Genomic DNA, 25042 nt, shown 5'->3' with positions numbered 1-25042 from the left:
AAACATTAAAGGTAACGTGAGGTTAATTCCAGTTCTTTTGTATTGTTACTGACTTGTTGCAGATAGCATGTTGAATCTTTAAAAAACAATTTATTGTAAGAACAGAATGATTCCAAGATAAGTACCATTCTTTAATTTAATGAAAGTGTGTTTAAATAATTTTTTGACTCTAATTGTAGTGATTTTACAAAGACAAGCCTTTTATTCCATAGCATTGGCCATAGGAAAAAATAAAGATGTTTAATGCTCATGTTTTTCTGTTGAACTCTTGTGTCTTGTGAAGCACAGTAAAATTCAAAGAAATTAAACCTATATAAATCAGATTTGTTTTATATGTTTTTGTTTCATTTGGAAAATGGAAGTATATGGGTCTTTTTTAACTGGAGTGGTGTAATTATAGCAAATATTGTCAATATGCATGATTGTAAGTAGTGAATATAACATTCTTGAACTATATATTATGATGTTTAAAGTAGAAATAAGCTATTTTTTTCTCAAAAAAACGCCTCTATTATTTGCTTAGAAATTGGTATATTTTTCATGTATAATTTTTCAGTCTTTAATCTTTTTGAGTTCTCTGGGTTTTTTTTGTCATACGTGAATCATGGCTTTTTGTCTTCAAGCATTTAATCCTTTTCTTTATGTGAATTTTAGGTATGCTATTCCTCCAGAGCATGGGAAACGGCTTGAAAGACTAGCTCAAGGTAATATTTTCAGTATTTCCATATGTAAGATGTTTGAAGGACGCACCTCCAGCAAAGTGAAAAGTGTTGTCCTTGACTCATCTGCTGTACCTGCTGTGTTTTATTACCGAATATTGTGTGACTTTTATCGGTCTACAGTATGATTGCAAGCAAAGAACACTTCCTAGTACTCAGGGGAATTCTTACGAAACAAAATAATATTTTTTTTTTTCTCTTAGAACTTTTTTTTGTACTGGCGTTTTTAGTTTGGTGAAACTCATGAAAATAAGGCTTAGTATTTTGTTGTTCATTAGATTTTCATTGCTAGTATCTTTGTCTCCTCTGTGCCCTTGCTTTTTTCTTGTCATAGCTTCTTTTCATCAGAAACTTTTGAACCTTAACTTCTTAGCCAGATTTGCTACAAAGATAGAAATATTGAAGGCAGTTGAGTCTCTAGAAGTTTCATGAAAGTTAATGGCTGGGTAGAGGATGGGAACCTGGTTAGTACCTCTGGGTAAGGGGAAGAAGAAAATGTACCAAACTAAATCTTATTTGGTAGCAGCTTGCTGGCCAGTGAACGGGTGTATAAATTCACTTTAGCCAAAGCGTGTACTGGCTTTTGCCCTTCAGAGCTATGAGAAATGTCTGTGGAGAAGGAGCAGAGGATGTTGTTGTAAGGTTGAGATGTAAGGGCTGAAAATCAGTAGTCTATAGGAAAATTCTTCTCACACAGTGATTTGTTTTATTTTGATAACACCTCATGTCTCTCTTTGTTTTTAGATTAAGAGTGCAACTTAGGAACACAGGAATAATTAGGCATGTTTCTTGGCCTGGCAGCCCATGTTTTATAGCCTGCTATTAACCATATTATATAAGGAGTGTTGTTGAAAGTTGATAATTAGATATTGTGTATCAGGACCAAATTGTGAAAATCTTTGTACGTTTTCTTTTCATGTCTGTTTTATGTGCATATAGGTGCATGATTTTTCTGAGCTATTTTTAAACTATTGCTGAGAAAAGGAAGATGGCATTAATCACTGAGATGTGAAAGTAAAGACCTGTGAACTTGCAGTCTAAAAAACACATCTCAGAAAGACAGATTTCAGCCTGGATAATTACATTCCTAATTTTCCCATAGTTTCAGTTGAGAAAGTTGTCATTCATTTTTTTGCTTTCCAGAATCCTCTTCCAACTTGTGAAGTATATGCATACCTTGAAGCTTTTGGTTTTCACTGGTAAACAAGTTGATCATGCTGTAGACTGGGCAAGTGACACTGACTTATGATAGGATCATTCAATAGTTATTTTTGAGATTTATAAGAAATGAGCAAGGAGTAAAAGGAATAGAGAATTGGAGAAGGTTGAGAGAGGTACTAAGACTGGTGAAAAATTTGCCTTTTTGTTTTAATAGTTGTTAGTAAGCTCTGACTTTCAATCTGAAAGAGTGTTAAGGGGAACAGGGTATGATGGAGACCTGTGGTGACTGGCATGGAAAAGGTGACTAAAGAGTGGTTCTTCACTGGGTCTTCCAGTACATCTAGAGACTCCGAATGAAGAATCTTAGCAGGCTCAGAACAAACAGAAGGAGATGGTTCCTTGCACAGTACGAACTCCTCACCATCCATGGTGGATTCTAAAATTTTGCAGGGATCCAGAGGGAAAAGTAAAAATTTGAGGACTGGAGCATTTCTCTTATGAGGAAGGGCTGAGAGATCTGGAGCTCTTTAGCCTGGAGAAGAGAAGACTGAGAGGGGACCTTATCAACACTTATAAGTATCTAAAGGTTGGGTGTCAAGAGGATGGGGCCAGGCTATTTTCAGCCGTGCTCAGTGACAGGACAAGGGGCAATGGGCACAAACTGGAGCACAGGAAGTTCTGCCTCAACGCGAGGAAACTTCTTACAGTAAGGATGACAGAGCACTGGAACAGGCTGCCCAGGGAGGTTGTGGAGTCTCCTTCTCTGGAGATATTCAAAACCCGCCTGGATGCAGTCCTGTGTGACCTGTTCTAGGCAAACCTGCTTTAGCAGAGGGGTTGGACTAGATGATCTCCAGAGGTCCCTTCCAACCCCTGCCATGCTGTGGTTCTGTGTGTGGTGGTTTGACCCTGGCTGGATACCAGGTGCCCACCAAAGTCGCTCTATCACTCTTCCCCCCCCTCAGCTGGACAGGGGAGAGAGAAATATCACAATAGGCTTGTGGGTCGAGATAAGGACAGGGACATCACTCAGCATTTACCATCACGGGCAAAACAGACTCTGACTTGGGGAAAAATGTAGTTTATTACCAATTAACTCAGAAAGGAGTGATGAGAAATAAAACCAAATCTTAGAACACCTTCCGCCACCTCTCCCTTCTTTCCCAGGCTTAGCTTTGTTCCTGATTTCTCTCCCTCCTCTCTCAGAGCTGTGCAGAGGGACAGGGAATGGGGGTTGGGGTCAGTTCATCACACGTTGTTTTTGCTGCTCCTTCCTCTTCACGGGGAGGACTCCTCACACCCTTCCTCTGCTCCAACACGGGGTCCCTCTCACAGGAGACAGTCCTCCATGACTTCTCCAGTGTGAGTCCTTCCCACGGGCTACTGTTCTTCATGAACTGCTCCAGCGTGGGTCTCCTTCATGGGGTGCAGTCCTTCAGGAACAGACTGCTCCAGCGTGGGCCCCCCCATGGGGTCACTAGCAGCAAACCTGCTCCAGCGTGGGCTTCTCTCTCTGCACAGGTCGAGAGGTCCTGCCAGGAGCCTGCTCCGGTGCAGGCTTCCCACAGGGTCACAGCTTCCTTCAGGGATCTATGTACTCCTGTGTGGGATTCTCCATGGGGTGTAGGCAGATATCGGCTCCACCGCCCATGGGCTGCAGGGGAACAGCCTGCCTCACCATGGTCTTCACCACAGGTTGCAGGGGAATCACTGCTCTGGTGACTGGAGCATCTCCTCCCCCCGCTTCTTCACTGACCTTGGTGTCTGCAGAAATGTTTCTCCCACATATTCGCACTCCCCCTCTCTTGCTGCAATAGCTGCTGCGCAATAACTTGTTCCCTTTCTTAAACATGTTACCACAGAGGCACTTCCACCATCGCTGATGGGCTCAGCCTTGGCCGGCAGCGGGTCCATCTTAGAGCCGTCTGGCATTGGGTGTGTCGGACACAGGGCAAGCTTCTAGCAGCTTCTCACAGAGGCCACTGCTGTAGCCCCTCTGCTACCAAAACCTTACCACACAAAACCATTACACTGTGATTCTGTGAGACTGGACAACACTGGCAAAGAAGTCTGTTACAGGGGCACAGGGACTGCATCTGGCTTTGTAAGTCTTGGAGCAGCAACTCCTTGGTACTAGGTTACTCGGACGAAGCAAAGATTTCATGCTGTATTTAAACAGTTCTCTATAGATCCAGTTTTGACATTTACCGGGAACAAGATCTTTGGGTAGATAGACTTCTCATTTGATGTGGTATAACTGCTCTGGCATTTATTCTAGGTTTCATATTGGTTGATTATAGCTGTGCAGTGTTTTAAAACTGTTGAGGTTTAACTGTTCTGTAATGAGTGTGTATTGAACCTTTTTTTTTGTTGTTTTGGAGAGTGAGGGAAGAGAATGGGCAGTTTCAGCAATACTTATTCACTCATTTCTAAAAATTAAGTGTCATGGCTTGGCATTGTTTGCTGCAGGCTAAAAAAAACCTTCAGATTTTTCTTTGACATGTTCCAGTATCTGGGGAAATTAGGGTAACCTATACAAGTTCAGGAATTAGGTATGCCTGCTTTGCTACATGGGAGCTTTCAAAGTCACTTAGTGTAAACTTATATAGTTTAAGAAAGTATTGTGTTAGAAGACTGTCTCCTGAAGGTGCTCAGACCTCTTATTGCTGATAATGGTGGCTTAATACAGTAAGAGGAATGGGCCATAAAGAATGGGGAGAAGTGGAAATCTGTAAAACCACTGTTGTCAGAACCCAATAGGTTATGCTGGGAAAACAGTGTCTTAATGTTTGAATGCCAGCGTCAGAATTGGAGAATAAGCTAAATGGGACTTGTGACTTCAGTCTCACCAAGTGTAACGGTTCTTAGGTCCAGAACTGCTGGAAGAAGGTAGGACAGAAAGGGATCTGGCTTTAGGTACACTGGCACATGTGTGCTTGCTTTCCTACAGCTGGGAACAGGAGCTTAGTTCCTTGATCCTTACTGATCACTATATTTAGAGCAGTTGATTAGGCATGTCACTCAGCCTTGGCTGTGCACATCTGTATGGAAGTTTTCTGCCACTACTATTAATTATATGTTAGTACACGTTACAGAGATGTGTGGTGAGTGCAAAACTACTTTCCTTGATAAATCATGTGTATGATCCAAACTTAATTATTTTTGTTTCAGAATCGTGTTTTGAATAGTAAATAGCAAATAAAACGTAGAATCAGATACTGAACAGTGAAGATAAAATTTCGAATAGTTGTTTATTCCATTATATTCAGTGAATGTAGAAAAACTACATACTGGTAACAGAGATTTTTATTGTTACAGCAATGTAAGATAGGCGAGTTAGTTTCACAGATAACCCTCTCTGACATTTCCTGTTTTCAGTATTTGACTTTAATGTCTTCTGCAGTGTTTTTCTGTAAGTTGTTCTCATTATATTTTTGGTCCAGCTAATAGCTTAGGATGGAATGTAGAAGATGATGTTGTAGTTCTTTATATAAAAAGATGGACTTTATTCTTGATTTGACTTACATGTTCTTTTTTTTTTTTTGGGGGTGGGGAATGGTGGGGGATGGGACGAGATGCTGTGGAGGTTGACCTCTGTGATTTCTGCTTTTCAACTGCTGCCTTCTAAAAAAATACAGTCTGAGTTTTACAGTGAGATATCTTAAAAAGTTGAAAATGTTAAAGTAAGCTGAATGGCTGCAAGTCACTTAATGGTAAATATTAATAAAACATAGTGTAAATGAGTCCTTCATACTTAATTACATGTGTATGAAAATATTTTTAATCTCATTTTTGCACGAGTGCAACATCTGAAGAAAAACAAAGGTAGTTTATTCAAGAAGGTTAGCTCTGATGACCAAAAGCTTACTGAATTAATCAAATGCTCCTAAATAATTAAAATAATGCATTAAATGTGAAAGGTTGTCTGAGTCAAAGCAGCAGTTGATACATAAAATTAAAGGAAGGCTAGGATATTTTTCATTATCTTGTCTGCACATTACAATTACCATGCATGCCAGTTGTGCATGAATGCTTTCATTTTTGCTTTCCATTGAAATCTTGATTGACTGTGGCACCTACAAATACTTTATCTGAAAGACATTAGGCTTCCGTCTAATAAAGACAACAGTTAGATTTTGCCCTTCAGCTGCTTTTTCATTTATGTAGTTTTTTTTCAATTTTATGTAGACATAAATGTAATAAAAACCTCAAGTGAGCTGTTAACAAGAAGTATAAAAATTGCAGTTATGTTAATCTGTAATACTATGGTATTCTTAAGGATTTTTTGTTTGGTTAGAAAATAAAGAGGATAGAATCAGAGTGGCAAATCAGAAATGACTGAAGTGATTTTCAAATCTTTTAAAAGATCATTTAATTGCAGAAACTTTTAGAGAGGAGATGACACCTATCTGTGGTGTTCAATTATGTTAAAGAAGAAACTAAAGTTTAATATACTGTAACTCTATAGAGGAGTTATAAAAACCTTTGTATGGTATATAGTATAAATTAATTCATTTAATGCAGACATCATTACCTATTGTATGAAAACAAGTATAAATGTTGAAATTAAACTTGATGTAGAACTTACATGACTTCTAAGGGTCTTGAATCTGAAAAAAATGAGCAGCTGAAGAATTGAACTTTGAATCAATTGATAGTTATGTAAGTCAAGTTAGGAAAGTCATATCTAAGAGATAATAAACTTAAGGCTGTAACATGTTCATCTCGGCATAACAACAGTCATATTTCACAGCACTTGCTTCTTTTTTGGCATTTGTACTCTGTGCTTTGTATAGCATTCAAATTGCCACTGTTTCTTCATGAGGATTGTTGTCGTGCAAACACATACTCCTGTTTTTTTGTGTGCAATACAGAAAGTTAAATCAGTTTAAATCACTGTAAATTAATTTAAAATAAGTTGTATGAAGTTTGTATTTATACCTGTCGAAGTAAAATCTAAAAATAAAATGACTAGAACTCAGTCCTCCTTTCATCTGTGGCTGTGTTCCCAGAGTACTAATCAGTGATTTGTGATTAGTATTTTGTATGTTCTAAGTCCTTTAAATGGAGATCTACATAAGTAAAAAATTATCATAACTTTGAGCTTAATTGCGTTAATTTGGATTACTTTTAATTACATTAAAGGTATTTGCAATTTTAGGGTATTCTTTCTTCTAAGTTTTATATTTATATTTTTATATTTTATATTTATATTATCAATTAATAAACTGGAAATACAGCACCCTTACTGTAAAATTTCAGGTGAGGACTTGAGTATGGAAATGTACAGAAGGATAGGAAGTCTAGCCTCATTCATTGACTAGTCAGAACTTGATTTGAAGGTTCCCTAAGATTATGATTTTTATGTGCGTGTGCTTAAATGATGACATTATTATTGGCCTAAATGTGATATGATTGTTCATACAAGGTAATATATAGCCAATCACCCTGTTCAAGTCAATGGACTTGTAGAATTACTCTTTTGGGAATAGTATTGTAGTTTGTCCATGTATGATTGTAGCTGTTTAATTGAAAACAGGATGGACACATTCTTAGTATCATAGACAAGTGTTCCAAATATCTTGAAAATGCTCATCAACCAGGCTATGGAACCAAATCCAGTTCAGTTTGCGTGAGTAGTAGTTGTGATGTGATGTGGTTACCTGATATGAGCCGTGTGTGATATGTAGGAATGATACTCTTGGGGTGAAAAGAAAATGAGCCTTCCAGATAGCAGTACTCAGTGTCCCTCAATAATTTATAGAGTTGAACTTATTTTAAAATGTTCTGTATCCCTGAACCATTTAATGTACACATCAAAGACTCTTAGTGCAGCAGTGTCCTGTGTGTGGGAATGCTGTCTTCCTCTGGCACAGCTAGGAATCTACTTAATGCCGATGGTAGTTACATTTTAGATAATTTCAGTGTTTTTTCTTTTGGATGTGGGATTTCCCTAAATATCCAGGATTAACTGGTAATCCTGTAAATTGGTAATTTTAACACAGGTTGGTATTTGAGAATGGTTCTGGTCTGTTGTAGGCATGTCTTGAATTGGCCTGCATTTAATGTATCTGTAAGGCTCTTGTAATGTTTCTATTGCAGTGTCCTTTATCCAGTGTGCTATTAGGTATTTTTTTACACCTGCTAACCAGTTCCCCCACAGGCATTTTCTTTCATGAAAGAAAATCTTGTGTGATCTTACTTTTAGCCTGGGCAGAACAAAAGACCTTCTGAGAAACAGTTTTGTAATGAGTGAATACTGCCTTCCTTTCTTCCCTTGTTCATTGAAGGGGAGTGCTTTTGAGAAAATGAGGTGAATGAGACTGGAAAATTTGTGTGTAACAGTAAACTTTGACAGAGTCAAAAGGTATTTTCTTTTTTTTTTCTAGTGGTACAGAGCATGTAGATTCCACTTTGATTTCACTGTGAGGGCTCTGTAACCACAGCAATTGTTCTGTAAATTTCTCTTAATAGGTTTTGTGATTTTGTGCAGGTTTTGTTCTGCTGTTCTGTGTTGTTTGTAACTTTCTTAGATTTCAGCCACAAGCTTGCATTCTGGTTGGAGTTGTCAAAAGAAATTTTTAAAAGGATTACTTTCTAAATAACTTTTTTTTTAGGAGTAGCCTGCCAATCTTTGTGAAATCTCTGAAATCACTTGAGAGTAAATGACATACGATATAGTAAACTGTTAATATTAAGAAGTATTGGTAACATTGAAAAATATACTTTACCAGAGAAAGCTAAATAAATGAATAAAGTTGAACTTTACAGAAAGGGATTACTTTCGAAGGTTATGGACTTGATACAGTAAAATTACGTATTATCCCGGACTGCTAAATGTATGGATTGCAGTTACTCATAGTACATCTCGTGGTGGTTCTTGTAGTCTGGTACAAACACTAAAAAGACTGTGCAGTCTAATAATTTTTAAACAATAATAAAGGTAATAAAAGACTTTCTCATCTGTGCTGATTAGCAAGTAAATTATTCCCCTTTAGCAACCTAGTTCTGATAGTGCTGTAACTTTGTGAGACTTTTGTGATGTTGCGTTATAACACAGTCAAAAATATTCCTCTTGGCTCCAACATATTCATCTCTGGAGCAAGTAGTACATGTGTACTGAAGCGGAAGAGGGATTGAGAGCAAGTATTCAGAGGAAGTAGTAGGTGGTTAGATGGTTATCACTATATTCCTTCCATTTTTCAATTTGATGTTTCCAGGAGCTTCTTGCTTTCATCAACTACTATACCTTTCTTTGCCTTTGTTTTATTGTCTGTAGGAATTGTGTTTTCAGTTTTTGAGAGTGTTGCCTTCTTTCTAGAATGAAATCTGAAAGGAGGTCAGGAAGGACTAAACTAGCGATGTTCTGGAAACTTTCCCCCTCCTTCTCATCTTCTCCCATTTTCCTTTTAATATAGTGGTTTCTTACTGTAATATAATTGGGTTGAAGAGAAAAGAACCGGATGTTTTCATTTTAGGGAAAGAAAGATTGGGTAGCTTGTCTGAACTGTACCTGAGGTGCTGTTCACACCCTAGTTAGAGGGTCAGATACCAGAGTTCAATAACACTGAAACCTTGTCTTTAATTTTTCACTTTTCCCCTCGTTCATTTATCTCTATGTTCTCATCAACAGGATTATATAATTACTTAATGAACTAAGCACAGTTTGTGGAGTGGTACCTAAATACTCATGGAAGTTGAAACATGGAAAGCAATCTTTGTTTATAGAAATCAAGACAAGATATAAAGAAGCAAAAAAAACCCCCAACCTGTTTTTAGTTATACCAGATATCTCTGGGAAAGTAGCCATACTTTCTAGTGTTTCTAGATATAAAGTTGTGTTTGTTTACTGCATAGATAGTTTGGAAGTGCTAGGTAAACCTAGTCCATGTGGAATCCTTCTAAATTGATATACTGCAGTTGATTTTCATGTGTGCATTAAGGAACATTAATGTAAAAAAAAAAAACCCCAACAATGAAATATTTCTGTAAAGGTTAAGAAAAGTACACCTAAATTTACAGGTTCAAATTTATTTTAAATTATTTCACTTCTTAAACAAACAAACCCCAAACCCCTGCAACTTCTCTCCTTGAAAATCAGTTGAAAAACTTCGGAGATGTATTTGATTTTTATATGAATCACTTGGCACCTAGCAATGACGTGATAACAAATTGTAAAACAAGGTTAAACAGTATTATGTATTGTAAAATATTACAAATTTCCTTGCTTGTTTTAATTCAAAGATACCAAATTTTGCTTATCTTGCCTTATTAGGGTTCTTCCCAAGCAGCTCTCAAGGATGTGACGCTTTTCTTCGCCACAAGATGACTCTGATTTCTCCATCAATGTTGAAAAAGTATGGAATTCCTTTTGATAAGGTACATTAGTGTTTATTTTTAAACTGTACATTCATGCATTGAATTAGATTGTTTACTGTAAGGATTTTTTATAGTAAAGGTGAGGCAAAATTGTTATTTTTCTTATTTTTTGGGCAGTGACTCCATGAAAAGATGAAAAAAATGCTTGTAGTATTAGGACTTCTACATGGTTTAGCTTGGAAATTTCTAGCAGAAAACACTTGTAGCCATCATAATCTTTATCCTAAAAGTTTCTGTGATTTATAAGACATTACTAATATTTTTTATTTCTATTGTATTTCCATGCAAGCTTGCCTGTGATTTTCTGTTGACTGAAACACTTCTTAAATAGCTGTGTTAAGTTCTATACCTAGTATTTTAAAATGTGTGTTTCATTTCTTTGTGTCTGTATATTGTTTTTCTTAAACAATTAAATATACTTTATCAGTATTATGATCTAAAAAGTTTAAGGTGGAGTAAACCCAAAAGAACCGTTATTTAATTTAAAATATATTTTAAAGGCTGTAACTGATTAGAAAGAGTGAATGATTATTTTGTGCTGCTAGGTAGTGGCAGACTGGACGTTTGGTAAGAACATTATATAAACAGAAAGTGGGAAGAATGACAGGCTTTCTTTTTTGTGGATGAATTTAATACATAGCTGCATTTAAAAACAACCAAAGTACTGAGTTTCTTCTCCTTTCCTACAATATTTTCTACCTTATTTTTTCCACTTTGAACTTCCTATAGGTGCCAGCTAATAAAATTGTTTCTACTGTATTGCTTTTTCTTTAAGTATATTTATTCTGTATCCTGAATGCTTTGCAAATTCTAAATTCAAGAACTTTGTAAGCTTACTCAGACAAATAGAGCTTGATTCAGAAGGCCCGCTGCCTGAACATCTGTTTGTTCTATGAGTTTTTAAAAGTCTTTTGACCATTAAAGGGTTATGATTCTTGGTTTCCCACTGCACAGACTGTTTTAAGCTGTTCAGAGTTTTTCTCACTCTATTACCACTGTGATATGGTCCCGTAAAGTGTCCTCGCCACACTCCTTGTTTATTATTATGGGTTTTGTTTTGGTGGTGGTGTTTGTTCATTGATATCATGTGAACCTGTGTATACAAACTTAGCTTACCCATGTTTCTTGGCCTAGAACATAGGATAATGCAGTGCTTTCTATCTGTTTTAGTTGCTGTTTTCCTAACAGTATGAAACGTAGCCTATAGAAATAATATTTAAGTGAATGCTTTCATGTATAGTATTGTCATGGTTTAACCCCAGCCGGCAACTTAAGTCCCACACAGCTGCTTGCTTACTCCCTCTCCCCCACCTCGGTGGGTCGGGGGAGAGGATTGGAAGGGTAAAACTGGGAAAACTCGTGGGTTGAAAGACAGTTTAATAGATTAATCAAAAGCTGCACGTGCAAGCGGAGCAGAACAGGGAATTCATTTGCCGCTTCCCATCGGCAGGCAGGCGTTCAGCCATCTCTGAGTCATGCATCACAGATACTTGGGAAGGCAAATGCCATTACTGCAAACATTTCCCTTTCCTCCTTCTTCCCCCAGCTTTATATGCTGAGCGTGACATCATACAATACGGAATATCCCTGTGGTCAGTTGGGGTCAGTTGTCCCAGCTGTATCCCCTCCCAACTTCTTGTGCACCCCCACCCTCCTCACTGGTGGGGTGCTGTGAGAAGCAGAAAAGGCCTTGATGCTGTGTAAGCACTGCTAAGCAAGAACTAAAGCATCCCTGTGTTACCAACAGTGTCTGCAGCACAGGTGGGATTTGTTGTATCCTTTTTGGAATATCACTTAATTTTTTCATGCTAAAATCAACCTGTGTATAAAATTGAAGAAATTTAGGTCTTTAGAATGACACTGCCTGCCTTGGAAAGCAAGCTTTATTGAATAAATTACACATCTAAGTAGTAGTTTGTTTTCTCAACGATATATTATCATATGGATATGTAGTTGCTGAGTTCAGTTTTTGTAATGTATAGGTAAGTACTGATTCCCTTCATACCCTTGTGCTTTATCATGAAGTGTCAGTTGAAACCTTCCAAGCTGGAAAGTTTTATAACTATATTTATAGTTTTGGATTTACAGAACATTACTCTGAACAGTGTAATTTTCAGTGGTTGGTGTTTAAAGTAGCATATTTCAGAATGCCAGCATATTTGTTTTCAGTACCACACATTTGAGGTGGGGAGGGGATTTGATGTTCTTATTTCAGTGTCTCGATTATTCCTGAAATAGTTAAATATTTAAGTTTCACTCTGTCACCTAGTCTTGGGAGGAAGCAGACTGTACCCAAGTGTAATTGTAATTAATGGGATTCAGTGAGAAAGTGAAAAGAGAGAACCAGGCTGTGATGTCTCATGGCTCAAAGTGATAGAAGTGGAAATGTGCTGAATGCTGATAAGTCAGCCTACGCCTACCAGGTGGCAGCTGAACTGCTGCTTGTTGCAATAGAACACCTGCTAAACTGTCAGCAGTGGGAGGGTGTATTGAGATAAGTTTTGGAATTGTTAGCCTTGAGAATAATCTTTCTTAAACATTCCCACAGTGATTGTTGGAGTGTTACAGTAGCAGTTGTAATATATGCACCTGTATGTACATTTGCCTGTATATACTAAATATGAACCCACAAAAAATGAACCTTGAAGAGTGCAAATGCAAAACATAAGATGCAATTTTTTAATTTAGCTATGTTATCTAAGTGTGTTTTTCTTGTTTTCCTCTCTTTCCTTCATCCCATAATATAATCAGAAATATATATCTTGAAGTGCTATCCCTGTGTATTTATTCTTGCATTGAGCAAAACCACGAAAAGAATCCGTAAAACTGTAAGATGAGAATTTTAAAGGAGAAGAAAGAGGGGGGATTCTAAGACTGGAAATTTAACATAAGACAACTGCGCCAGCAAAAAGCTGAGATTTTAGACATGACATGATAATAAGAAAAATGTTTGGAATTGTCACTTTTAATTTTGATGTTTGTTTAAAATTTAACTCTCCCTTTTTGCAATTTCAAATCCTAAGTGTATTTCTCTAAAAAGAGTAGTATTTGTCCTTGCAATTTTTCTTACTGTATTGCTTATGCAAAGCTTTGTCACACAAAGAAAACAGCCTATTTAATCTCCAAGAAGTCTTCTTATTTTCCTATAATCAACAAATACATCTTGTTGAACAGTCATTGGTCATTGCTCACATTATTTGCTTCATTTAAATGAATGTGTTCTGCTTTTTAGTGGGCCTGGCATCTGGTGAACATTTCATGTAAAAAGGCGTGTGAAACAGAGTATGGGGAATCTCTTTTAACTCTTTAATTCTGAATCTTCTAGTTTATTTATCAGATAGTTCAGAAGACGATGTGCCATTTCTAGTCTGTAACTAGCTTGTCCTTGATGTGTCAGTGTTTGGTGGTTTGACTTCAAGAGATTAAAGCTGTCTCTGAGTGGAGAGAATATTAGTGACTGGCAAGAAGTGCTGTCTCTCCTTTTTTTCATGTACAGAGGAGAGCAGCAGTCAATTCCACTATATGAAGATGAGATTTCTCTCTTGAAAGAGGGTATCCTGACCAGTGATTTGCTTACCTTACCCCACTTATCTTTGTAATTTACTCTGGAAGCCTTTTATACCTTTTATAACTACTAGGAATTGGGTTTCTCTTTGGCTTTACAAAATATAATTACTATGGCAGTATGGGTTTTTTTTGGGTTTTTTTTTAGTTGATTTATTTTTTTCTGCTTTCAATAACTTCTTGTTGAGTCAGGGGCCTCAGCACACTTTTCTTTTTGGTTGCTTTTCACTGTACTTGTAAGGAACTACCCTTGCTCATTCTCTAAAGCAATGTCAGAGTTTAACTGTAGTCAAGCTTTTCCTCTTTGAGAATGTCCTTCCAGGCCCCTTGTCCTTTAGGTATTTAGAACTCTCATTATCAATAATGCCAGCGTCCTTCTGCTCTCTTAAATTGTGCATAAAGAGAAATTGGGCAAGGACAAGGGCAGATTAAAATTTCTTTTAATGTAATATCTAAAGTGATGTTTTAATGGCTTTACATTGAGATGTTCTGCATGGCATTTCCAATGGAAGAATCGCCTTGGTATTAGCCACTTTTGTTGCGGAATGAGAGTGATGCACTTCGCTCGTAAGGGAGAAGTAGCAATACGTGTATTGATATAAAACATCGATTTAACCAAGTTTGATAGTAAGTGCGACAGTAGTTTAACAAGATTTTATGGCAATGTGCACTTGATTATTTACTGCACAGAGGACAGGGTCAGACAAAACTGTCAGGAAGACCCTCTTGTTGAGTCATGAGATTCAGAAAGGACCCCCTTGCGTTCTAAACTCTTCCTCAGAGGGGTCCTTAGGTGTGGCTGGACCAGACTTAGTCCCAGACTTGGTCAGTGGTTTATGTCTAGAGGATTATATGTGCACAATCAATCCTTTATACTGCTTAGCTAAGATTTCAAAGTTTAGCATGCTATTAATCATTTACTGAGTATCTGAAACGATATGGACTCTGTCAGCCTCGAGGAGTAATCTTGAGAGGTGTCCCTACTCAAGGGGAGATTCTGGCATGCATCTCACTGGTATGCAGGAGATGTCAACGGCCCTGGGCTGTCCACTATTTATGGAGTAAGTTGATTGACTTGTATTTGCATACCAGTGGGTTGTGTGGGTCACTGTGCAAGATAGGCCTTGTCTACTGTGTTGCCATCCATCTCCTCAAAGTCCAACTTAAGCCAGGTGCAGCCACCGTGACTGCGCTGGTGGTTATGGCTTACACAGAAGGTGGGGGGAGCACATTGCCACAGCTATAAGGCTGAAGAATTGGTGCAGGGCAGTTGTGCTTAATTCTTCTTCGTCCTTTCTTATCCAAAATGATTTAAAGATACTGCCTGAGGGCATCCAGATGTATCCAGTGTGTTACTTTGGGATGAACAAGGGCAAATAGTTTTCATTGCTTCAGGAACAGGACTGCTTTTGTAATGTGATTCACTTTGGGATTTTTTGGTTTTGTGCTATAGGTTACACAAGAGGCAGGAGAATTTATAATCACTTTCCCGTATGGATACCACGCAGGATTTAACCATGGTTTTAACTGTGCAGAGTCAACAAACTTCGCCACTATCCGATGGATTGATTATGGAAAAGCAGCAAAGCTGGTAAGTCATATTGCAGAAAATTAACGCATAAGGAAATCTTTCCTGTGGTTATTTGTGAGAATCTGTGGAAGCAGATGAAAGGGAGAACTATTAGATCAGGTAGTACCTTATACTGACATTGAAATTTTAATTGTAGTTGTTCTTTTTATAGTGGGTATTATACTTCCAGCAATATGTATTCCTCTCAGTAGTGAGTTTTGTGTGCAGCTTAATGTATATATTCTTCAAAACTAGTTGCCTTTCTAGATGTTTTTAAGTTGTGCTGAGTTTAGTACATGTGAAGGCAACTGACTTTTGCTCTTAAACCTCTTCTAAGCTCTGCTGTTCTTGAAAGCATTTTTTTTAAACTGGGAATTTTGATACCTGGAAAGAAACAGAAATAATTGAACTTTGAACTTGTTTCTTTAAACTTTAACTTTTCTCATCTTTAGTGCCATCAGATATCTTGTAGTACAACATAGTAAAGGGAACTTAGAACTCAGAGTAGATACTTTTGGGTTTTAAAATGTGTGTTTTACTGAAGATATTTTAAACTGAATTTTTGTTACGTGGCATCCATTTTTTGCTGCTGTTCATGTACAATGTGATTAAATTCAACAAAATCAAGAGTGTGCAATTTGTTCAGCAGAAGTTTTGTTACTGTTTTTTAATATTCTGTGATTTTTCTCAGAATGATGGCTCTTACAAGCTTTGATTAGTAAGCTTCCCGAAGTCTTTGTTAGAGGCATTTTCTGCATTGACTTGTTTGTTATTGAAAAAAATCTTTTCAGTAGTGATTTGCTTAATATATTAGCTAATAAGATGACATGGAATAAAGAGCAAAACCAGATGTGCAGTTTTTAACAATTAAGTAATGATAGTGAACTTTGATTAAACACTTTGGATTGGAAGGCCATCATGAGAAAGTTCTCAGATAGTGGAAGTTTATGATTCTAGGCACTATTGATTATTATTGTTAATGAGATTACAAACTCTTTGCCTTTGAAGCACATTTAAATTTTTTTCCCATCTGCTCTTTATGCATAAACCAACAGTAATGGAATTACTGCAGACATCAATATGCATCTAAGATGTACAGGCTGGTCTTTACCTTTAATGGGAAGGCTGTGTTTTTAAGAGCTACAGATAAGGTGTTGACTGTGAAGTTAATAAGAAAAAACTCTATTCGATTGTTTGGAATTTCTATACATAGTACAATGAAACAAAGTTGAGAGGAATATGGTCAGGGACACATATGGGTTAATTGTGGCAGGTAAAACTATCCTGGGTTTTAAAAGGGATGACTGTGCTGCTGCTCTAATATTGATTCAGCTGAACTTCAAGAATGGCAAACTTTATCTTTGGACGTAGCAAAGCTGAGGTAGTGATACTGGCGGCTGCATCTGTTTCAGTGTACAGGCTTCATATTTCTTATGTTTTAAAAAAATAGTCTACCATTTGGTGTAGCTGCCCCAGTACAAACTATTAAATGTTTTATGCTTCCAGCGTGCCTCTCAGTTATTGTAATATACTGTAAACTTAATGTCATGTTTAAATTCAGCAGAACTAGAAGATAATTTTTTAAAGCTAATAAAATTTTATTCCTTTACACCACTCCAAAAGTGCTTCTGAAATTCTGAATTTTTAGCTAGGAAATTGTGGCATATACACTCTAAATACAGTTTTATTTAGTCAAAATTCTCTAGCATGTGGATAAAACTTTCATCTTAGGACACTGAATTCCGTGCTCTGTGGTTATTGCACATGGAAGCGGTATCAAGCATATATAGTATAAGAGATTAAAGTAGTTCTGTGGTGTCTGCGGTTGAATTTAAGTGTCTGAAAGTTTCAAAATGGCAGCTGAAGCAATAATGGCTAGTCTCCCTCTATGGAGTAATCTTAGATGCCATTGTCATATGCGAACTCCAATTTCTTTGGCAAATGGTCGGAAAGCTTAAAATTACTTGCTTGTTTTTTATTATTTACTACCAAAAGAATGAAAATTAAAGTTTCTTTTCTTTTTAAATGAAAAAGAATGTGCTAGGAAGTGCTAATAGAATTTTAATTTTTTTTTTTTAATGGAAATGTGTAAGAAGAGAACTAATGGAAAGGTGGTGAAATAATTCTTCATAATACTTATATTTGTTTGTGTTGTACAAATAGGGTAAAAAAGTCAAACAGAGAAAGTATTATAACTAGTTATCTGTTTTTAAATTGTAATTATCTGACACTTGAAAGCACACGTGGAGTTGCTGCAAATAGGATACTCTGTTTCTTGATTGTGATGTTTCTCTAGAAAAACATGAGCATAGCTATGATTAGTTTTATCACAACCTCAGGGAACTTCCTGGAAGAATTCATTAAAAAAGTGAGACGTCTATGTGCCCAAAGAATACTGGTATTTTAGTGAGTTTTATTTTCAGCTCTGGTAATCTCATTTCAAAGAAAAAACCCACCACACAACCTTGCATTCCCATTTGTCATTCTTCAGAGTACTGATGTTGTATTTGACTTTTCTTTCTTTATGTGGTAAGTACAAGAATTTTAATTGAAAAAAATACTTTGGATCCCCTGTTCCCCTGTACTGTACTGCAGAAGTTGCCTGCATCAGCAAAAGGCAGCAATATCTAGGTCAGTTTGTTGCATTATTCTCCTTAGAGAATATTGTGTACTGACGACTGATTATTTGTTGTCCTACAGGAATACCTTTATTTTTACAGAATAGTTTCTAATTGCTTACAGCTGGATTTCTGTCTTAGAAAAAGAAAAAAATCTGAAGTACAGTCAATATTCATTATTCATTACTTAAAAAAAAAAAATCAGGCAAAGATTTCCATTAAAGTTGTAGTAAATATTTAGGCTGTGTGACGATACTGCTTTGCTGCATGAAATGAGTTGGTGTTAAAGATTCTCTGAAATCGATTGCAAATGTTAAATCAGAGATTATTCCAATATTTCAGTATTGGAAACTTTGTTAACCGGAGACGGTGGATGCAAATTCCAAAAATTGCTTCCTGTCTTTAAAGATGCTAAACTTGTGATCTTAGTTTCACTATGTGTACCCTAACTACTTGTAGTGGTTGACCCTGGGAGTAGGGATGTGCCCTCCAGCTTGCTTTCTACAGTTTGTGTAAGACTTGCACTCAGGGAGCCACTATGAAAAGTAATACCAGGTGGCACCTGTGTGCTTTTTGCTACAACTTGGCTGCTGCTTTGAGCTGTGTTCTCACTTTTTGACAGAATTAAGTTAGACAGAATTAAGCAGAAGTAAAAAATAGATTAAAAGAAAAAAAGCAGAATTGGAGAAATAACAGATGCAAAAGTCTTCTAACTCCAGAGGAGAAACAGTGCAGTTTTTACTGTCTCTTTCCACTGGTGAGAACACACAGGAAGAGAAATAGGAGATACTGGTGAAAGGAACAAACCAGTCATGCTCTCCTGGAGATGCTTGCTTGTGGTGCGAAGGGATATTGAAGTGCTGATGTATGATAATGGCGGGACTTGTGTTTCTTATAATTTGTGAGGATGATAGGCACTGTAAGCTTTAGGTATTCTTAATCATCATAGTCCTATAACTTTCATTTGTGCAATCTTTTTCTTTTTTGAAAAAAAATTCAATGATACAAAATAGAGGCAGACAGGATATTTCTTCAGGCTTCTGTGAATTTTGTCATTTTTCTAATGGAATTACATTCATTTGAGGAGGCTGGAAATCTTGACGTGCATTTTGAGTTTCCTTGTTTCAGTGCATCTTCTTGCTGTTGGTAAAGCTGATGAGCAGGCGGCAATTAGCTTGTATGTTTTGTAGGCATCTACTTTGATTTGTGCAGAGTAGATGACTTGTGTACTGAACAAGGAGTGATATTTAGTTATTTGAATTGGTGACTAGCAATATTTACATGTAATTCTCTTATGTATAATGAAATAAAAATCCTTGTGAAGCAATTGGATAAAAGGCACTTCTCTAGTCTGAGAAGAAAACTTGTATTCATAATGTTTATTAGTTACAGAGGGGGACACCCTCTGTTCCCATCCCCAAATCTGTGTATCATCTCTGTTTTAGTTTTACGTTTTTGTCTGTTGTTATTGTTATTTCTAATGAATACCATGTTGCTGTCATACAAGGGTTACTATGCAAGACCTCTTACTTACAGGGCCAAAACTGGGGTTCTCAGTTATGATTTTCACCTGTCCAAAGTTTAGCTCTGGTGGATAGGCTCAACAAACTTTGTGCACTCTTAGTTTGGTACTGAGAACTGGAAACAGATGTAAATTTTGAATAAGATCCCATGCTTTTGCGTACAGGGAATTATTTTTTTTTCTTTCTTGGTATTAATTTTTTTCCCTTGCTGCTGTTTTGTAAATGTTTGAAAAACTTAGGTGTCGGCAAATCAGTTCCTAATTACTGGGAATCCCCCTAAAAAGCACAGGCTTTGACTCTGTGTAGAGCTTCTGGACTACATGGTCCCACCTAAGCTTGGTAGGAGAAGGTAGTTCACACAACAGAATTGGGTTGAGATGGAGGTCCTGTGTAGGAAATATTCATGAGACTGGTGGTATGAGCAGGTTCAGTCAGGGCTCTTGAATTCTGCTTTATAGAGTGCTGATTATTTTAGTTTCTTTCCTTCCATTTTCCTCTTGTTACTGTTTAAATCCCCACATTCCGCGCCCTGTTGCTTTTCCAAATCCTTATGTCAGGGTCTCTCACAACTCTGTATCACCTCTTGCCCAAATCAGTGTCCATACTTTCAAAAGCTTTCAGAGAAAGCACTGGCATTTCTGAATACTATTCTTGTTGCTCACTGTGTGTATTTTGTGGCACCACTTGGTGACTTCCACTCAGTGTAAATGTATGTAAATTTTACTGCCTCCTATCAGGGGTAAAGTCACACTAGGTGATTTTACTAGTCATTATAATGATTCTTCTGTATTGAATCTCCTTTTAAGTTGTGATTTGTTTTCAGATGTTGGTGCTGGAAAGCCTTTTGTTGTTAGCTGGTATGTAGAACCTGAGGAGAGAGGTCCACCAACCTTTTCTACTTGAAACTTGGGCTACTTTATTATTATTGCTCTCTTTCATAAAATTAAGGCAGTAATTACTCGTGCATTCTTCAGTGGTAGCTGCTTAGCAACGTGTTTTCTGTGGATAGGTTAGATCAAAGTGCTGGCCTGCAGGTTGTATTTTTCCATTTGCTGGGATGAAGTGCAGTTGTTTTGATGTTAGGTTTGATGGATTTGTTTGCCACTGCATTCGTTAGCTTCACATCAAAAAATTGACAGGCTGTTAAATGAAACTTTGGCTTAGATTTTCAGCTTGACTGTTTTGAGACTTCTGTGAAGATATTTTGGTTTTGTGCTGGAGCAGCCTGAAGCATTTATGATTATTTCAAAGGGAAGAAAAGTTATTTAGTATCTTGATTTGTTTGGGTAAAAGAGAGTCATTGTCTTGAGGACAGCCGTGTCTGGCTTATGCTATCCAAACAATATATTTATTATGAACTGTATATTGAGAGACTATGTATGACTTAAATAATTTTATCAGAGAAGAAATTATGCTTACTACACAAAAGCATTTTTCCACTTCTCATAATTTAATGGGTAATAGTTTTTTCAATGAGGATTGTGTTTATGTTGCTTTTGAACAATAAAATGTTAGTTGTCTATTTAAAAACAAAAATAAAAATTCTACTCAGTTGTACTATTACTTTTTTGAAGTGTGGGTGAATGATTTAGAGGCTTAGGCTTAAACAGTATTTTTCTTCTCCTATAGCAGTGGTTTAGTACTGAATGTCAGAAATAGCTATGTGCATAACCTCATGAATGATTCCTCTATCAGCTTATTTTATTAGTTTGAATTGGGTACTGCTTTCAAGGAAACTTTTTTAAAAAACACTGCATGTTGATACATTTGATACCAGTCTGCAATGTTATGAACATCATTCAAGATGTACCAATTAATGTTTTTACTTGCTGGAAAACATAATTAGGCTACCTTCTATTATTGACTTGTCTACTAATGAAAACTTACAAGGGTTCGGGAACCAGACATGCTTTCCATTTCTGGTCTTAATGTTAGTATACCCCTTCAGAGGAAATCCTGTGCATTCTGCAGTTTGACATTTTGCTTAATAATCATAGTGCCACTTGTAGCTTTATAGTTGTCATGGGCTGTTCTTTTTTATTTTTTCTTTATGTTTATTTATCTTAATCTGTTCCTTATCTTTTATTTTTGCCCATCTTACTGCCATCATCTACTGCCCCTGTTTGGTTCTTACATCACAAGCTCAGCATTTTCTGAGAACAGCAACTATTAAAATTTCCCACTCTAAAATCTATTGCTGTAATAGGGAGATTGTCAGTCTCCCAATGGGCAGTAAATTGCACGCTTCTAGATTCCTGGTACAGAGACATCTTGGATTTAGAATTGTGATGCTTTTAGGAGTAGAAAGGAATAGTAATAATCACAATATTTTTACCTGTGAATGCAAAAGAGAATTAAGTTGTGTTGGTTTTTGTACCTTAGCATTTTGGTAGTGCAACTGGTTTTAAGTTCATAGACCCATAGAATGGTTTGGGTTGGAAGGGACCTTAGAGATCACCTAGTTCCAGCCCCCCTGCCATGGGCAGGGACACCTCCCACCAGACCAGGTTGCTCAAAGTCCCATCCAGCCTGGCCTTGAACACTGCCAGGGAGGGGGCAGCCACAGCTTCTCTGGGCAACCTGTGCCGGTGCCTCATAATCTGAAGTTCCTAAATTCTGAATCTGAAACTTCATATGATTCTGGTTTTCTGTTTTCACAGTCTGTGCTACGCTGTGTGCAAGTGCTGTTATCTGTGAGTAGTGTGTTCTGTGGTTCTGAAGTTCAGTGTGATTCTCGTGAATCTTTTCTATCTGGACCTACCTAGCCTAACTTTTTGTTTTTGTGATGCTACAGTACATGTCACTAAGGTTATGCATGCATGTTTCTGGCACAGGGCTGTCATGCAAGCTGTACTGTTTTATTAACTAAAAATCAAACCAACGTGACTATAAGATTATTTTTTTTAAATGCAGTTTTGAATAAGTAGGGAGAGGAGAATTCCTTAAATAATATTTTGAATCTTGGAGTACATTCAGGCAACTGTAAGTGAGTATAAATGATGGAATCTGATTTTGCTTTGATTTTTTTTTTCCTAAGTGATATTGTAGACGTTCCATTTATCAAAGTAATAAATATACCAAGTTGCCATACTTCATGTATGTTTAGAAGTTTTTGTTTTATAACAGCTTTTATCAAATCAGGTGATTTTTTTCATAGAAAAAGTCAATAATTTACAATAAACGTGTCTTTTCAGAATATCATTTGTATGAAATTTTGAGTAAATCAATACACTTTTTCTTTCCTTGCTTTTCATCAGAATGCAGATGGTAATTATCCTTGATTTAATGAGGAAAAAGTATTGTCACTAGCTGCATTTCTGTCCATATATTAATGTCACAGACTGTAAAGAGAGATTACTTGTCATTCAAGGTTTTGCAAGAAAGAAGAATTTGAACTAAGAAATTATTTTCATAAATTTGAGGTTCACAAAATAGACTCTCTGGGCTTTTTAATCAGCTGTTGAAACACAGGTGTCCAACACCATTTGAGATAGCATAAGATACTTTGCCTTGCTCTGTCTAGCCAGAAGATCTCCATGAATCCAGTGTAATATTTAGAATGCAGGCAGATGTCACAGATACCATAAAGTGGTTCAGGTGTCAGTACATGCTCAGACAGTTGAAGTGAGCCATCTGTCACTATCTTCTTGTATTTATACCATTTTCATAAGCAAAACTCATCCTAAAATTTAACTGCATTCTCCGCCAAAAAAAGGCCACCAAAATGCAGCATTTCCTCCTCCTCCTCCTTCTCTTTCTCTTTCTATTTTAACTCTGAGTTTGAACCCTCAAGAGAGTTCCTGTCTTCACAGATGTACCAGGTAATTCTAGTACTAAGCATAAGCATAATGTAGGAGGTAATTCTAGTGCATAGGCAATGTCCTCAAGGAGGACTAGTGCTGGAAGAGTGAGATATGCTTCTGTTTCATGGATGTTGTAGTAAATTGCTGCCACCAGAAGGAAGTATGTTCTCAGGATACTAGAAACCATTCTGTTGTTGTTCTTCCATGCAGTTTCTGTTGGTCTCTGACATTGTCTGGAACTCAAATACTTCTAGATTTTTGTGTTTTGTTCCGTTTTTCTTTTTCCTCTCTTCTGTATATATAGAGAAAGCTTTGTATGAAGTTGATTTTCACTCTGTTAACCTATGTATCTTTTACTGGGACCTTCTACAGGATTCACCTCTACTGATGGTGAATCACTCCTGCAGTTGGTACTAGGCTTACTAGTTTGGCTCAGGCCAAACATACTATGGAGATAAGCACATACTTGCAATTTTCTCTCTGTTTTTCTGAGAGTCAGTGGAATGTTATGAAAAAATAAAGAAAGGTTGAATAGCAGTATCACAGATTTGAAACACATGGCTTGTGTACTTCCTTCATCTGAAAGAGAATACAGTAAATATAAATACACAATTCAAAACCCTTGACTTAGTCTGAGCAGTAGAGAAGGTTTGTATGAGTGAGGAGGAATAAATGATCCACCCATATCCTGAGGTAACTACACTAGGGCAAAAAAAGAGTAGGTGTTACTTTCAGTAGGACTTGTTTATATGCTGCTAGTTAAATCTCTTAAGGTTTAAAATTCTTGAAAAGGATCTTAAGTGAGCTGTATAACTTGTACAAGTTTGGTTTTAGATGAAACCCACAGTGAAACATATTGCTATGCTTTAGAAAGAGTAGGTTACTGAAGTATATCTTAATATTTACTAAATACTATACTAATATCTTAAGTATATATAATTTTCTGAAATGTTTTGTAGCAAAAAAAGCTGAATTAAGATCTCAGTATTAGTATGGTTGTATTCAGTTTTTAAGGTTTGTCTTTCTGCCTGAAGCATTAACCACTTTCAAGTTGTTGGGAGAAAATTTAGAATCAATCATCTTGAAGGTGTCATCTTTCTCTGAGTATATGTATATTCACCTAATAACTCAGTTACAACATTAATACCAAAGAAAAAGATGTATTACTGTTTTAAATAAAGTACTCTTCTGTATGGTTTGTTACAAGAGCTGTCATACATTCTTAGAGTGAAATAGGTTACTTCATTCTCTTCTAAGTTTATAACCAATATAGCAAATAACTTCAGTTAAGACTCTATTTGTTCTCTGGATGTAATAAGATCTTATATATTCAGCAACCTCATCAGATCAATTACTGACTTTTAAATCTTAACAAGAAAATCACCTGATCTTACCTTCGCCAAGTGACATCCTATGTGCTTGGGATTCTGGAGGAGAATTTTTCACCTGAAGTTTCTGAGGCAAATATATATCTATGTATCTATATATAAAATCCTCAAGAAGTACAGTGAAACAAACACAGAAACCTGTCTTCAAGTCTGCACATCATAGAGCTACCTATTGTATTTGTGATTATAAAGCAAATTACTTGGAGGTGGTGGAGTTATTAAAATGTGTTTGTCACGAAAGAGACTGTTAAAGAAATAGTAACAGCATTATGACAAATGTCAGCCTTTTTGGCAGTTGTGACATCAGGATGATGATA

The 25042-nt window shown here is 36.7% G+C and overlaps 1 protein-coding gene across 2 annotated transcripts in view; it reads left to right on the top strand.

Annotated features, from left to right (window-relative positions):
• KDM4C (lysine demethylase 4C) overlaps positions 1-25042 on the top strand; it is a 262110-nt gene that overhangs the window by 33307 nt on the left and 203761 nt on the right. For both annotated transcript variants that reach the window (XM_086480286.1, XM_086480285.1), the window contains exons 5-7: positions 655-704; positions 10156-10259; positions 15277-15414. In XM_086480286.1, coding sequence (XP_086336412.1) covers positions 655-704; positions 10156-10259; positions 15277-15414 — 292 coding nt within the window. The remainder of the gene's footprint in view (positions 1-654; positions 705-10155; positions 10260-15276; positions 15415-25042) is intronic.

This window comes from Leptosomus discolor, chromosome Z, assembly GCF_034619465.1.
Source record: "Leptosomus discolor isolate bLepDis1 chromosome Z, bLepDis1.hap2, whole genome shotgun sequence".
NCBI lineage: Eukaryota > Metazoa > Chordata > Aves > Leptosomiformes > Leptosomidae > Leptosomus > Leptosomus discolor.
Note: the sequence above shows the minus strand (reverse complement) of the source record. Positions and strands in the feature narration are given on the sequence as shown.